The sequence below is a fragment of the Carassius gibelio genome, chromosome A11 (assembly GCF_023724105.1).
Source record: "Carassius gibelio isolate Cgi1373 ecotype wild population from Czech Republic chromosome A11, carGib1.2-hapl.c, whole genome shotgun sequence".
NCBI lineage: Eukaryota > Metazoa > Chordata > Actinopteri > Cypriniformes > Cyprinidae > Carassius > Carassius gibelio.
In genome coordinates, this window is record NC_068381.1 from 15,695,785 (window position 1) to 15,712,719 (window position 16,935).

The 16,935-nt window shown below is 36.9% G+C and overlaps 1 protein-coding gene across 7 annotated transcripts in view; it reads right to left on the bottom strand.

Annotated features, from left to right (window-relative positions):
- Window positions 1-2,497: 2,497 nt before the first annotated feature.
- Window positions 2,498-16,935, bottom strand: part of LOC128022447 (protein ECT2) — a 32,552-nt gene continuing 18,114 nt past the window's right edge. For 4 of the 7 annotated variants that reach the window (XM_052610044.1, XM_052610041.1, XM_052610042.1 and 1 more), the window contains 9 exons: window positions 16,256-16,337; window positions 15,972-16,050; window positions 13,287-13,406; window positions 11,661-11,799; window positions 9,824-9,978; window positions 9,099-9,206; window positions 8,821-8,961; window positions 6,488-6,786; window positions 2,498-3,357 (listed from right to left, as the gene is read on the bottom strand). In XM_052610044.1, coding sequence (XP_052466004.1) covers window positions 6,490-6,786; window positions 8,821-8,961; window positions 9,099-9,206; window positions 9,824-9,978; window positions 11,661-11,799; window positions 13,287-13,406; window positions 15,972-16,050; window positions 16,256-16,337 — 1,121 coding nt within the window. In that variant the 3' untranslated portion in view covers window positions 2,498-3,357; window positions 6,488-6,489. The remainder of the gene's footprint in view (window positions 3,358-6,487; window positions 6,787-8,820; window positions 8,962-9,098; window positions 9,207-9,823; window positions 9,979-11,660; window positions 11,800-13,286; window positions 13,407-15,971; window positions 16,051-16,255; window positions 16,338-16,935) is intronic. The other 3 variants (XM_052610045.1, XM_052610043.1, XM_052610046.1) reach the window with 1 other exon arrangement.

Consider the following 16,935-nt stretch of genomic DNA (forward strand, 5'->3'; position numbering starts at 1 on the left):
ATTTCTCCATACAAGAATGATGTAACATTTGCTCTGTGTAGGCCCTGTTGGCCTTATTAGCATGTACCCTAAAGTCATCCTGCCTTAGCAGAAATATTTGTGCAAAAATTTGTCTTGGCTCCTGATGACTGGTTAAAACAGAACAAGCTAATAATCTAGTACAAACCGGACAGAAACAATGCTACAAAACATGCTACATCACATCTTTGTCCGCACCTCAGGCCAGTTCAGGTCATCTTTACTGTATTAAAGACTCTTCCAAACTTATTTTAAGGTCAGAGCCAAGCTCAGGGCAGGGATCTGGTCTTGTCTGTGAAATTCTTCCGGAGTAGGACGTAATCGAGAACAAAGGGCCTGTACTTGTCTATTCAGCGATAAATGAAGCACTCACTGGCTTTGAAGTGGAGGAGAGGCAACAAGAAAATCTAGACCTTTGTTTTCCTTTGTGATATTCCTGGCCTTTCTTTGCCTCAGGGTTTTCAGTGTTTGTTCAGTATCCAGGATACTATTCAGCATCTACAGATTTAGTAAAGGGAATGAAATGAAAACCCATATTCCTCTATTAAAGAAAGGAAAAACAACAAGTACCTAGCAAAAGCCTCCTGGTGCAATAATGAGAACTCTTGAGTGGCACAATGGATTTGCTGAAGACTGAACAGAGCTACTTTAAGCCTCCAAATGTATTGTTTGAGGGTTGAAAAAGTTTCAACAGGATACTAAAGGTGCACCGCATAATGATTGGTTTATGGTTTTAGACTCAAGGTTCCATATTGGTCTTCATGTGCTTCTTCAGAAGTCCATAAATATATCTGCAAGTGATGTCATTGGTGGCTTCTGTCGAACAACTGTTTAGCTGCATCACAGATATATCTGAAAACCATCTGCTGATCTGCAAACAAGTCAAATTACATGTTTAAAGACCAAAGAGACACACAGATGTGACTCGCATCAAACACAATGGCTCTCAAACAGTCTGGGATTAGATCCAAATATATTGAACTACCATTTCGGTTGACTACGAACAAACTGTCCACAATTTTTCTGGTAGAACATTCATTCAAGAGAGTCATATGGGTTTGGATCGACACGAGGGAGAGTAAATTAGATTAACTGAGAGAACTAATGAGTACATAATGACAATTTTCAGTTTTGGCTGAACTATGGACATAATGTATAGGACTGATATTTTGGTTTAAAAAAAAAAAAATCAATGTCAGTGATGTATGATGAACTGCTCACAAAGAAGTCATTTTCAAACCAAGCAGCTTTCTGTTGGTCAGCATGGCGAATTCACAAAACCCACTTGAACATCAGCCAAATCATGGGGCATGGGGATCTAGGGATCTCACACAAAACTCCCTAATGGAATGAATGGAATTTGTCTGTCAAACTTCAGAGAGCAGCAAAAATGAGCCTTTAAAGGCATAATTCACCCAAAAATAAATATTACCCCATGATCTACTCACCTTCAAGCCATCCTAAGTGTAAACTACTTTCTTCTTTCAGATGAATACAATCGATAGAGTTATTTTTTTAAAATGACATGGCCTTCCAATGTTTATAATGGCAGTAAATGTTGGTTAAGATTTTGAACCCCAAAAAACTTTAACCATCCATCAAGTGCTCCACACAGCTTCGAGGGTTAAAGACTTAACCGTTTAACTCTTCTTGAAAATAACTCCGCTAGAGTTAAACAGTTGTGTTTCACCATTTTCAAATCAATTTAAGGGATCTCCGTGTCTGGTGGTAGCACTTTTAGGTTACCTTAACATGGATCATTGAATCTGATTAGACTGTTAGCATCTCGCTCAAAAGACCAAAGAGTTTCTATATTTTTCCTATTTAAAACTTGACTCTTCTGTGGTTACATCGGGTAATAATACTATACTCTCATTTCGGCGTAATAATCACAATTTCCAGGAGCTGCGTAAAATCATGGTATGCCAGCAGAGTGCCTGGTTTAACTCTAGAGGAGTTGGAAAATGAGCCTATTTTCAAAAAAAAATAAAGTGTTCCTTTAATAAAGGACTTTTGAAGTGAATCGATGCGTTTGTGTAAGAAAAATAAAAACTTTTTTATACTGTAATATCTAGCTTCAATATGTGCGTTCACAAGAAAGTGGCATTTCAGTGGATAAGCATAGCTCCTGTGAGAAGTGACGAATGCAACTTTAGACATGTGGAAGCATCCCAGATATACACACAAACACACCATTTTAAGACTAATAAAATGTAGAGTATAGCTTAAATTCACTTCTTCATGTGGCTTTTCTTTGATAATTGTTTTTTTATCCTTGCGAGACTAGCATATTCTCACTGTCTCACTGAGTTTATGCCCATGTCCTATGCTTTCATAATGCGCACTACTATCCACACAGATAGAAAAATCAGCTGGATTTCCCATCAGTGGAATGTGGCGATCACTGGCTTTAGTTTACTGCACAAGATGGAAAAATTGCTTGCAGTGTTACATTTTCACCTCATACAAGAACAAGATGAAGGCTTTATGCTTCTTTTATTGATAAAGAATAAATGAAGTCACCTTCAAACGTAGTCAAACCAATAACATAAAACCACCCACTCCAAACAAATCTGCAGTAGGCAGACATATGATTCCCTTTTACAGACAAACATGAATACATTTTCATGTTGACATAAGTGCAGCGACTACAAAAAGGTACAAGCAGTAGAGACAAACTATAATTAGTATAACAATCACAAAGGAAAAGAAAAATACTGCAATATTTACACATAAATAGAAACAGAATGAAATAATTGCATAAACTATTTATAGAAGTGATTCTGGAGAATAAATATGGCAGGCAGACTGCAACAACTCTCTTTTGACTTTTAGAAATCAATACACCTAAATCAACAATAAAAATCACTTCTAAAAGTACACACAAATGTAAGGCCGTGTTTAAACCAGTGCATTTCCACTTAAATGCAACAGCTAGATGTGTATAGCTTTATAAAAGCTGAAAACTAGATTAGTTTAGATTATGGCCTGCCTTACAAAACATTAAGAAATACTTTCAGTGGTTAATAATTGCGTAAATACTCTACCCCTCTAATAAAAATCAGAACACGTCAGTTAGAAATGTCTCTTCGATGTTAATTAAATGTGCCCAGACACTGACATCAACACAAGCCGTCCTTCATTTGGTGGGTTCTGGAGCTGCAAATTAAACCCAGGTGGGGGGCTTGGGCTGGAGGCGTCGAGCGGACGTGGTAGTACTGTGGAAATTAATAACACTGGACACAAAGTTCAGAACAGGTGAGTTGTGGAGCGGCTGAAGGTATGATACTTCCTCTCAAAGGTAGAGGACAGGTTGATCATAGATGGGGAATGAACAGCCTGAAAAAAGAAAATGGAAGAGAGAAATGCAATAAAGCGATGAAAGGACAGTTTCAGGGTTATTCTAGGTTATTTCCATTCCAGTCTGTAATTAGATTAAGACTCAGGAGTGCTCAATTGTACGTGGTGGAAGTGTTACCCTATGGTGCATTTTCATACCCAGAAGACCTTGTTAAAGATTCAATGCAGAGTGTTGCAAGTGTTGGTTAAAGCTGTAATGTATTTAGGGCTCTTTTTACACACTATTCACACTGGAGTCTAGGAGTGGGCGGTGCGAGCAAAAAATCAAGGCTAAAATAAAATTAATTAAAAACGAGTGATTTTATACCACATTATCATTAGACCATGAAATAATTAAAATAGTCTATACACCAAATACCCAAGTGATAATGCCTTTATTGGATAATCCAGATAATTCATTAATTTCCAGATGTAAAATATTTAAATTTATTTCTCTTTAAATGTAAAACTTAGATGCAATCTAAAATCTTATTCATATAAATTAACCATGTCACAATTATGTAACATGAATAATAATAAAAGACTCAAAACAGCAAAACTAACATTATAAAAACTGATAAATCTAACCCTAAATTCTGATTAGATGAATCCAACAAGTTCTAAAATAGCTGAGAATGTATTTGCACAAGAACTGATTTCGATAATAATGTGTCATGTTGACATTTCTACAAACACATGGAATCAGTTTTATTTTGTTTTTTAATTGTCTTTTAAAGAAAAATGTCCTTTAAAAAGTGAATGAATTACAAAATATTGATTATAAGACTGAAGTTTATGTGGTTTATATTGGTAGATAATTTGGCAACAAACAAATCAAACTATTACAGATAAAACTTGGGGTATAAACATTAAACTGAAATATTATACATTTATACCTGTCAATATTTTGGAATAATTAAGATTCTTAAAAAATATATACATTTTTTAAAAATATTTATTTGCATTAACATTCTGCATTGTTAAGTGCATTAATATCTGTTACTTTTCTTAGATTTCGATCAAGTCCACTATAAATATTTAACTGTCACAATCATTTGCATCCAGACTTCATTATCAAAATCCTTTTCTAACCAATATTTTATCTGTAAATTTGTTAAAAATAATAACACTTCATGTTATATTGGGAATCACGCTGCCCATCCCTGAAGCCTACAAAACTACAGCTCATCTTCATGGATTTAGGGTAGGAACTAATCATTAAATAGTGTTGAGATTTTCTGTCTTTTGACTAAAAGCCAGGGTTTAGCCTTTTTTTTTTTTATCGTAAAGGGTTCTCGCAGAAGCCTGAGGTTCACTGGTTTTTGTGCAAGTTTATTCAAAGAAGTGAGAAAAGGCTAGGAGAGAAATCTGTGTTAATGATATTGGCTTTATAAGCTTGCTGTGGTAAGAATGCACACGGTTGACCCTTGTTAGGTGTTCACCCTTCAGAATCGACAGTGTTACCCAAAGGAGTATTAACCTCCATGCAAAGGATAATACTGTATTCTTCCCTTTAAACAGAGATGTGAGGGTGAAAAGGAGGTTAGCAATCCACAAACCCAATTTATTTTGTTTTGCTCTCAATGTGCTCACAGATGTAACAAGCACCAGGCTGCTTTCAAACACGCACACCAATAATCCTATTATTTAGCATTGCTTAAAAAGAATTAAGGTGTCCTTGAACTGTCACTGGAGGCCTCGGGATCAATTAAGGTGGCCAATGGCAAAGAAGAAAAAAAAAAGAGACACATTTGATGAATTGCCTTAAGTGTGATAAACCCACACACTCCAGTATACAGATTATAGTTTATGGGCTCAAATTAGAAATAGGAGATTAAATCATGGTCATCAGCTACTTTACAGCTGTCGCGCCACTAGATCATGCCAACGTGATCTCATAACAGTTTCCCAGTAAAAATATGAGATTTATGGAAAAAATAAAACTCACATCGCCACAGTAACAATTATGTCTTTATTATAAGAACCGTCATTATACTGAGAATCATGGAACTATAAAAGCATCTGAGATGTCATATTTCACCCCGTGTAAATGATCTGAGGGCTGTGTTTAAGGGGATCTTCACCAAAAATAAGGAAAATTCTGTCTGTTGTTAAGTCACATTTCTTTTTGTTAGAACAAAGCTAAAAATGTGTATTCAATAAAAATCTTACCTTTATGAGAATAAGTTGGATTTAGTTTTTTGAATTAAATAAAATTCGATTCTTTTTTTAATGTATGCATGACATTTTTTTCTTACATTGAACACAAATGGTGATATTTTAACCACACTTTTTCATCTAATGAAAGTGAATACGGAAATAAATTAGAAATGGGGAAATATTCTAATACAGTTTCTTATCACTCTTATGCTAGAGTTAAAATCATCTTAATGTAATAATTCTGAGCAAGAAACAGACTAAATTTGATTTATTTTCAAGAGTTTTGCTATGCTGTTTAAATCCCAGGGCTTTTATTGTTAACTAAGCCTTTTTAAAATGGTTTTCATTAATTTAAATAAAGCTGAAATTAACTAAAATTGAATTATTAGATGAAAAGATGATACAAACTTATTATATATTCTTTTTCTTTTACTTTTTTTTTTTAAGTTGAAGTACTAAAAAACAAATACTATAATTAAAACTTAAGATACATAAGTTAATTCATAATTTTAACAAATGCTATAATTTTACACAAATAATAATAAAATAAAGCAACAAGTCAAATCTGAAGACATGACACTGATATGATGTGGCCTGCCATCATTGGCCATATGATGCACATTCGTAATTTACAACGTGGCAAGTGAAATGTATGAAACATACAAATGAGATTTGAGCTACTGTGTCAATGTTTCAGTCAAGTTACTATAATGGAAATTAATTTGTCATTTGAAAAAGTACTAATACATTTCTCAACCTTAAAAGTAAATTACGTAAAGTCAGTCATAAAGAGGCCGATATGAGAGTGAGGAAATGAACATTTTAATTTTTAAGAGAATTATCCCTCAGATCATCTATAATTGAGTGCCACCATAGCCCATCTGTGCGGTAGTGAGTTGGTGTTAACACCGTCCCCAGATGTGAGTTAGTAAGTCACAGTGAGTCAAAGAGGCAGAACTGCTATGCTCACATTCAAGAGTCCTGCATGAGTGTCTCCCGCCGCGGGGACCCAGGAAACCGGTGCTGCGGCTCAGGGGGCGCCAACAGCTCTCGGCACTGAGCTATGGGCTGGGCCACTGGGAGGGACAGGATGGATGGTCTGAGCTGGCTTTTGGGAGCTGAAGGTTCATCGGCCCTCTCTGGACTGCACGGAGTGCGGACACACACCGGGACCCTGGGTCGCGGGGCATTGTCCAGAGAGTTTGACCGCTGAACCACAGCGTTTTTAATAGAGCCCGTCAGACTGAACGTAGAGGCAGAACGAGAGATCTATACTCGCACGGAGGGAAGAGACAGAGAGAGAGAGTGCATTAACCTCATCTTGCACCACCTCTTCATCGCACGCCCTCACAATCACTCACAAAATTGAAAGAGGAAATGAAAAATTTGAGCGTGATCTCGTTACGAAGGTAGGGATTTCTCAAATATTTAGCAGTGCATGAATCACCTTAATGAAAAAGGTAAAAATATCCCTTTTCAAATGGAGCAAAGAGCTCAAGACCCCTGATGCTTAAGGAAAGAAAAGCATCAGTGAATGACCAAGGCAACCTGTAAGTCCTCTGATAGGGAAATGCAATCCAACTGAATTGGCAAGTAATACTGCAAAGGTTCAGCTGTAGAAAATGATTAAAATGTGCACTTTAACAGGATGAGAGGCTTGGATGTACGTAAATGTCTGTTTACACAAAGTGCCATGTGACTAAATGACACACAAGTTTGAAATATTTCAACAATTTATGTGCCAAATTATTCTCAACAGTTCAATAAAGAATCCATTGTGCTCTGAAATGAAAAAAAGGTGCCTGTTATTGTAGTTTAATATTTAGGATTCAAGGCTTATTCACATTAAAAAGAGAAGATTTAAGTGAAAATATTTTCAGTGGAAACAATGCACTCCCTATGGACAGATCCACAAATAACAAAATTATTTATCGTGCACCCCTAATATAAGAAAAAAAATGTTAAGCACCAATTCAGATATTAGAAATATATATATATATATTAGAGGTGTAACAGTACATGTATTCATATATGAAACTTTCGGTATGTATCTTTCGGTTTGGTACGCATGTGTACCGAACAAATACAGCATTGTTTTTAGTAAATCTTCAATGGAAGCGTCGAGTTATACATAGTTATTTTTCATGAGAAACAAAAAAAGTTTAAACTCAATTTATGTCCTTTTTTTTTCAGAAAATTCAAACAATTTTTGTTTTAACGCTCTTTGATGTGTGCGACAAATAGCTTAAGATCAAACGGCAGCACATTCATCTCTTCCTCTTCACTATCGTTATAACATGAATTAACCATGAATGACCATCTCTTGCCTCACACAATCCCTCAATCAGCGTTTCAACCGCGGAAACACTTGAATAAAACAGCTTGAAAACAAAACTTCATGTAGCATTTCATTTACCTCAGGCAGTCCTCAGTGTCCACAGCTCGTTAGTGTGCTATAAATGTAGTCTAGAGAAGAGCATTTTTGTGACACTACACTTTATACTCATATTTTACCTGTTAGCAATGTCTTAATTATTTAGTCTTTAAATAAATCCGATATGAAAAAGATATGAGAGCCATTGTGTTAATGATTACATTTCAACAAATACAGTTTTTATCATTTAGAAGTTCATTTAAAAATGCCATTAAGAGAAATTTACATGTTCGCATATATATATATATATATATATATATATATATATATATATATATATATATATATATATATATATATATATATATATATATATATATATATATATATATGTTTTTTTTTACGTTGAGTGTTGATTATGTTTAGAAATAAACAGTAATTCAATTTAAGTCTGGGCTCTGTTTTTAATTGTAACCTTTTAAGCAGAGGTACATTTTTATCCCTAAGAAAATTTTAATTTTAATTTGCATAGTAAACCACTGTTTAATAATAATAAAAAATAAGCAATTCTTTGCCTTATTATTAATAATACTTCTTTTAATTCTTTGAAAATGCCCTTGGATGCAGAAACATACAGATAAAAAGGCTCAAATAAAAGAGAAAAAAAAAATTACATTGCTTGAATAGATGTCAAATTCTTTTGCTTCATCCTTATATATTTATTCTAGTCCTTGAAGGAGCACATAAATGCATCATTGGTGGTGGTGCATGTTTTCTAACATTGTGAATAGGCTTACGTAAAGGTGAGTGTATTATTCATGCATCGTCAACAGGTGTGCATCTTTCATTCTTAGGTTAGATCAGTAGATTTGTGAGAATAAATAGACAGACTGTGTGGAAAAGAAGAAAATGTGTGTGTGTTGACTCACAGCTAGTGTGGAGCTGCTGGACATTCGGCCCATGTGATCGGCATCCGGGCCAGGACTCCTCTCATCTGGGGTACCGTTGGCCATAAATGCCCTCTGGAGCACACGCTTGGGGGTTTTAGTGAAAGAAAAAGCTCTCGTGACCTAAAACACAAACAATGCACAATCAGCCTTTTACTAAAACCAGTTACTTTAAAAAAAAGCCTCATGAACTTTGACATCATGACTAAATCTGCATGCGCATCGTGTCATTTTCAATTGTTTCAATTTCCTCTCTGTACCTTCTTTGACGTTTTTTTAATGGCCCTGGATGCTCGGCTGAGCGTGCTGTCCATGTCCTTTGTGTTTACTTGGACGGAGTCAGGATCGGTGCTCTGGATGAGATCTTCCTGTTTAAGACATGCAAAATTAAATAGATACACAGCGATACTGCTGGCCTGTCAAAATGCAAAGAGAAGCGTCACTGTTCAGCCTTCCAAACAGCTGGGGCTTCTTGATATTCACAGGAGCAGAGAAGGAAAGTGGCTGTATTTCATGCTGGTGACGTGTGGATAGGTGGCCACCTCACGGTCGTGAGAGGAACTGCAGGCCAGGCAGAAACTCATTTAGCCGCAGGGTTTGGTCTGGATGTTTAATTATAAAGGGAAATACATGCATCTGTCTGCCCGTGTCAATTACATGCCCCATTTTGGAAGGCCTGGGCAGGACTTGTGGTTCTGCAGCATGAAGATAAAGACGTCTACGTCTGAAGTGTAAAGTTCAAGTACAATTCCACTCTTAATTACATTAATTTGCCTTTCTGTTTAACCACACAGGAGCATCTAATAGGATTAGCAGACACCAAAAGGCCCGCACAAACCTCCTAATTTATAGCCACAATAAAAAGAAAGCAGAGCTAATAAAATATATAATTGAGTTCTGTTCCAGACCTGAGGGGATGATCTGAGGATGAAGTGGCCTTGTTTTGTGTGTGTGTGTGTGTGTGTGTGTGTGTGTGTCTGCTCACCGCATCAGCTCGGCAAATCGTGTTGGCCACTTGACGACAGAGTGTTTTGAGCCAGGTGGATTTGAGGGTGTCTTCGGCCGTCAGCTGGAAACTGAATAACAGGTTCTCCTGTTCTGTAGGAGGACGTACCACCAGGGCGAAGGCGTTCTGACACTCTGAGAGAGAGAGAGAAACACAAATACATGTGAGAAAACTTTTTATTTTTTACAAATGTTGACTGGTTAGTGTCACTGAAGTCAACATAAAACAACATTCACTCGTTGTCTTTAATGTGTTGTCTTTCCAAGTGAAACAATATTCAGTTCACAAATCATGTGGGGCAGGAGTTCATTTTATTCATTGAGATTTGATGGGATCACCACAAGTGCACTAGAGGGAAATTAGTTGATTTGAAACATGAAATAGGTTCCAGTACAAGGAGCTGCTCTTGTGGAAGCACAGATCTGAATCTCAGTCAAATTTCCAGGCTTCAGAATGTGATCTTCATCAATAATGTGCTATTATGGTGTGAAATGATTGCCTTCCTGTGTCTTAAGCTCAGCAAAATCCAGTAAAGTAGGGCTGGGTGATATATTAAATATTCACAATACATTCTAAATGATTCTGCTGGCAATATAAAACAATGCTGTGAATATTGCAAAGATTTTATTCGGCTTTGTATATAGCCATTGAATCTCCTAAAGACCATGGAATCGGATTCGTTTTGTGATTCTTCCATTTCCTTGTTTGGCATGAATGTGCTAAAATTGACTTTTAAACAGCATGTCTGCTTAAAACAATAGCAAAAATGCTGATGGACCCAGTAAGTCGGATTCATTTCTTATTCAGTGATTTGTTAACATCCTCACTCAATTTTCTTTGAAATAGTAATTTTAAAATGGTCATTTTCGTGTTTGTTAAAAAGGTAAGGTGCTATATTTGTAAAATGATGTCATAATGAAGCCATTTAAACAAAAACACAATTCTTACAATGCACTGTAAATGTAAATTTATACAGAAACACACAGGGGTGCACATGAAGTGGTATGCAGGTGTGCATGCAAGACCAAAAAAAAAAAAAAAAAAAAGGAAAAGGTGATGTGTAAATATGTTCAGACTGCTCATTTGCATACCAATATTGTTGACAGTTGTTAATGCCTCACTGTTTTACTGTATAAGATTTCAGTAAACTGTAATACTCTATAAGATTTTCCCTCAAACTGAAAGCATAATTCTTGGCTGTGCACTGACGGCTTCAGAGCAAAACGCAAAACTGAGATTTCATGCAGTGACACGCTTCAACTGGCAGCACACATACTTATCGGCAGCCCAGCAAAATAAAAGCTTACTGATATTAGGTTTAAAAATGATGATAATTCTTAAAACTAAAAATAATAATAATAATAATAATAAAAAATATAATAATAATAATAATATTATTATATATATATAAGCATTGTATTCTTTAGTACTGTACAAAAAAATAACAGTATTTTTAATTTATACTTAATTTTAAAATACAATCGTATTATCACACTGATTGTTTTGTTTAATAAAAAAAAAAACGAATTAAATGCAATAATACTATTATCAATATTAATAATTATTTTATTTTTATAGTTATATTTATTGAGTTACATGTGAAGTATGAGATAGTTCACCCAAAAATGAAGATTTGATGTTTATCTGCTTATTGTAATTTCTTGCACTTTATCCTGGCCAGTTCTATAGTGAAGTGACATGCTTTACACCTAACCAGACTTCACCTCCCTCTCCAGGGTACTAATTCAGAGCACAGGAAAATAAAATATGCAAGAGTGCACTTGGAGGGATGCAGAATGCCATGTGGTCCCCTCACCTTCGGTGTCTTGGATGTCAAGGACTCTTCTGATCTGGGACAGAGGCATCAGGGCTATGTGTTTGAGCTGGGCGGGGGGCCGCGTCTGACCCAATGGACTCCGGAAAGTGGTAATGACCTTGTGTCTCTTCCTGGCAATCTGCAGAAATGAGATGTCCAGCCAATAGAGAAAAGTTAAAAAGTTAAGAGGGAACATTGGTTGGGATTCCTTTTGGTGCTTTAATGGAGCCCAAATGTGTAATTCAGTTTGGGGTGACAGATACACATACAGAGGACATCCTAAAATGAATAATTGATCACTCAAGAGTCTTCCCTTCTCCCTGCTCTCATTACCAGGCCAGAGCCAGTATTGGGCGAAGAGGACCAGAGCCATGCACCAGCACAACAGAAATCCCTCCACAGTGCTTAAACGCATCCCCACACCAATTGGAGAAACAGGCCAGAGAGTAGAGTCTGCCAGCACAGATTGCACACGAATAAGTTACCGTATTTTCCGGACTATAAGTCACACTTTTTTTCATAGGTTGGCTGGTCCTGCGACTTATAGTCAGGTGCGACTTATCAAAATGAAACAAGAGAAAACATTACAGTCGCGGCTGTAGACGGTAATGTTTTCTCTTGGTTCTTGGGTCTAAATAAAATCGACTTATAGTCCATTGCGACTTATTTGTTTTTTTTCCTCGTCATGACGTATTTTTGGACTGATGCGACTTATACTTAGGTGCGATTTGTAGTCCGAAAAATATGCTGTTCACTTTTTTATTCTCTTTAGTGGTATCGCTTACGTGTGAACTAAAACAATTTTGTGGTTACTGACAATTTGGAGAAGAAAACAAAAATGTATGGATAAGCTGATGGTTAAACCGAAAAGACAGAGGTGAGGAAAGACCAAAAAGAGATGTCCACTCAAGTCCATGACAAAAATGTTCAAGAAAACGTAGAAAACGCCCTAAAATTAAGCAAACTTGTTTAAATGCATTTGATAGTCTCTCAGAAAAGTGATATTCAAAAATGCTCATAGATTTATTAAATACATGCATCTAAATTTTCCTTCAGCAGCCTTTCAGGCTAATTCCGCAACCTAGAGAATTTTGAATAAAAAGTTTTTTTTTTTTTTTTATTGAGCAGAACATGATTGTCCTAGAGGAGGTGTATTCAAATTGCTGTCACTATTAATTACATTTTAATGTTTTTGAATATTTAATAAAAATGTAAATTGAAAACGACTGGAAAGCTTGAGATACATAGACACAAAAACAATAAAAATGTCACTTAATGGATCTACAGACTAACTGTGGACTGCTCTAACGCGCAGACAATCTGATACTTGACATTTAGTTAGAAGAAATCAATTAAACAGTATATTCAAATGCAGTGTGGGTGTGATAATAACAATATTGAGAAACTAGCTAGCAGCTTGACAACATAAGGCTTTCATTCATCTAAAACCATAAGCATGACCAGAGATTAACGTCTTTCATATATTGCCACTGTTTGGGGAACCTGAGGGAACATTTGCATTATGAAGTAAAGTGGTGGGTGGAGGGATCTGCCATCTGTAGTATTTCCATCAACACAACGAGAAGAGCAGTAATGGTGCAGTGACATGGAAAGACAGAGCTTTACCTCCAAACAGTCGTTAAACAGGAAGAGTGTGACATGTTCTCCCCGATCACAGGGTTTGTCTCCCAGAGCGATGGTCTCCACCCTGTGAACCAGACTCCGATGGGACGACAACAGATTGGCCTGCAGGCGCACACAAACATACCAACAACATTTTCCAATTTGCAAAACATTTGCAAGTTACTGATGTGCAGAATTTTGCTCAACCGCTCACAGAGCCAGATAAACATGCAGCATTTCCTGCAGATTCCTCAGAATGCTGTTTCTGGATCAGACTCTGTCGCGTCCATGCTGCTTCTGATCCCATGAACTACAAAAGCCAAACTGATCCAAGAAAAGCACTCCAATCTGCGGGCAATCATTGGTTTGGCAGCCCCGTGTCTGTCGCAGCTGTTCTGGGGCGAGTATGACAGGAGAAAACATGAGCGGACTCGCTCTCATCCGTACAAAATTGAGAGAAAGTTTCAGACAGCTTGACTACATCTCTCAACCCAGGGAGATGAGGAACACAACCCTCTACGGACACCTTGGCAATTGAATCGCCATTGGCTAGTAAATATTTTAGTTTATTCGCCAGACTGATTTGTAAAATGGCGCAGTTTTTTTTTTTTTTTTATACACTTTTAACACCAGTAAGCTTTTAAAATCATTCAGTCAAGCTTTATAATAACCAAGTTTTATTTAATATAACTTAAGTAATTAGAAGTAAATTTGATAACCATGTTTGTAAATTTCATTAAATTTTTCAGACAAAAAAAAAAAAAAACTTGGGAAAAAACTAAAAATACCGATAGGATAATAATGATACAAATTCTAATAATAAGAACTAGAAAATACACTAAGCATACTAAGGATTAATGAGCTGCTGGATTCATTAATATTAAACAGGTTTTGCGTGTTCACTTAAACTGATTTGCTGAAATCAAAACAGGGATGATAATAGGTGAGCGCCAGCCAATGAGATTGCCATTTGCGCATTAACTCCACCCAATATCAGAAAACCCAGCTGTTCTTAAAAGCTGAAGACTTCCATAGGAATGCCGTTATTTTGACAGGAAAATACAATAAAGAATATTGTTTAAATGTAGCAATTCTCTCTCTCTCTCTCTCTCTCTCTCTCTCTCTGCGTGTGTGAGAGAAAGTGACTGCGATTTGGGCGCCTTCACTATAGAGTTTACGGTACATCATATACAGGTGCGCTGCGTATCCATTGAGATGAACTGAGAAATATCACAGATCACTTGACGGAGAGTGAAACTCTGAAGCCCTCGGTCATAGTGTTCGCGAGTGAAAATACCGTAAATCTGCAAATAAAAGCCGGGCCCTTCATTTACCTGAACTGCAGAAGGTAACAGATTTTATTAAAGGCAGGCCCTTAATTTCTAATTCCATCTGTTTTATAAGTAATTGTTTTAAATAACCCATTTTAAATTAAAAGCGATAGCGTTCCAGTGGACAGAGATCATAACATTAGCACAGAATCAGTTCAGAATCAATCTCCAAAAGAATCAGTTCGGTTCAGACGCGCTCTGTGTCGGTCTGCTTCACGCTGAATCACGCATGCGCAGTATCATCAGCTCCTCTGTTCTTGAATCGGACGCGTCCGACAGAAACGATTCTCGGTTCAGTGTACTGGTGATCCGAAAACCGATGCAACTGGTTCTTGACTCGAGAACGAGAAACGCTGCGGCAGTGTGCGTGTATGTTCGTTATCTGGCTCTTCTGCACAAATTTTCCCTCAGCCTTTATTTAAGAAAGGCCTTTATTTGTACGTGTTGACCACGCCCCCGGCCACTATAAGAGGCCCGGCGCTTATTTGACTACCGGTTTTTATTTTAAGAATTACGGTATATCTGTGCTAAACTTATACTTAGCCTCCAACTCACAAACTGGCAAGTAAAATCTGAGAATTTATTAGCCATTGGCTAATATTAGACATTTAGTCGCCAGAATGAAGATTTAGTCGCATATGTGAGTGATTTACTCGCAATGTAGAGGGTTGGAACAGCAGCCAGCACAATCCAGTGTCACTTTATCTTTTCCTGTTAAAATAGCCATATTCTACACATTTGTTAGCATTTTATTTAGTTCTTGAAGTCCACTTAGAATGTTAGTCAAAGTTTCTAGCACCAAACAGAAAAGTTTCTCAAGAACACTTCTGCCCGTTTCTGCTCCTATAGCTTTAAATTAGTAATGCACTTCTAACATCTGTATGTCAATGTCCTCTGCTATGACTAGCTATCCTCGGTTTCAAAACTGATGAATAATAAATCGTCGTTGGGGTGTAAACGGACAGTCATGTGTCAAGGTTCTGACCGTGATTATTTCAGAACGACCCGTTTTCACAGCTTAGCTTTCACGGTCTGTGTGGACTGGCAGGGGAGATTTGCTCGGTGAATGTTGAAGTATGCTTACATCATACTCTTATTTCAAAAGGGCGAGAAAAAATCCCATTGGTCACAATATGGTAACTTCAGTTCTTTTGGTTGGAACGTAGAAAATGTGGGAAGTTATTTGAGAGCTGCGACAGAGGGTGACGATTTTCCATTGCGATCTCAAAGACTTGGAATATAGCACTATTTATATGAAGGCAAGTAAATGACAGAATTGTGGGGGAACTATTTCTTTGAACTCAACTGAGATGTGTGCAAATGTGAGACGTTTCCAGAAAAGTGAAAAATTACTCACAGGACAGCCGTCCACTTCATAAACAACATCAAAAATCTGCTTCTGTCCCTCTGTTTTCCTTTTATCCTCATTAATGTGGCTGTGAAAATTAAGACAGAGAGAGAGAGAAAGAACAGTTAAGAAATCTTTGGCTAAAAGTTACCATTTTAGTGAATTATTTCAGCACTCAGCAGTTTCGGCTGACAGACACTGAAAATAAATTTTTGCTGAATATTTTAGAATGCCAAAATTTCATTGCATTACTAGTTTATTTGAAAAAAATAGGGGTTAACCACAGAACTTACGTCATCACTTCCTTGAGAGACTCAATAGCCTTTTCCAGGGTCACTTTATCTGGGTTCTCATCTGATGTATGTTTCTTTATATCTACAAAGAAAAAATTATAAATCTTTCCTACGTCAACATACAGATGTGAAACATAACACACTTGCTAAAGAATAATGCATCTGCAAGTTCCATAAAGTTAACCAAGTTTACTACAAACTTTCATGTAACGGGTTAATTTATGAAAGTGAATAGAACAAAATCCATGGTATCTTTTAAACTATATAAACAATCAGGATTCAGACAGATTTGCTGAACAGAAACTGCTGCACGATACTGGAAAAACTAATTGCGCCATTTTGTTTTTCTGCCATATATTAGGGGTGTGCCGGTTTCAGAATTGGTGATGACGGTTATGACGTGAGTCAAATGTGACGGTTCAGAACATAACCGTCGGGGGGGGGGGGGGGGGGGGGGGTCCCAAGTCAATTGGTTGTTCTTGGAGATAGCGGGTTAACTCCGTGTCAGCGCGCGCTCTGATCGGTAAAGGGCAGAGATTTCAGACTTCCATTTATTAAGGAGATCTGTCACAAAACTCACCATCCGCGCCAACGTTTTTTGATCAAATTTCAAAGCCGCACCCGCCCGCCATCCGCTGATTGTTTTGGGGTCTATGGCGATGCAATGCTTTGCTGATGCG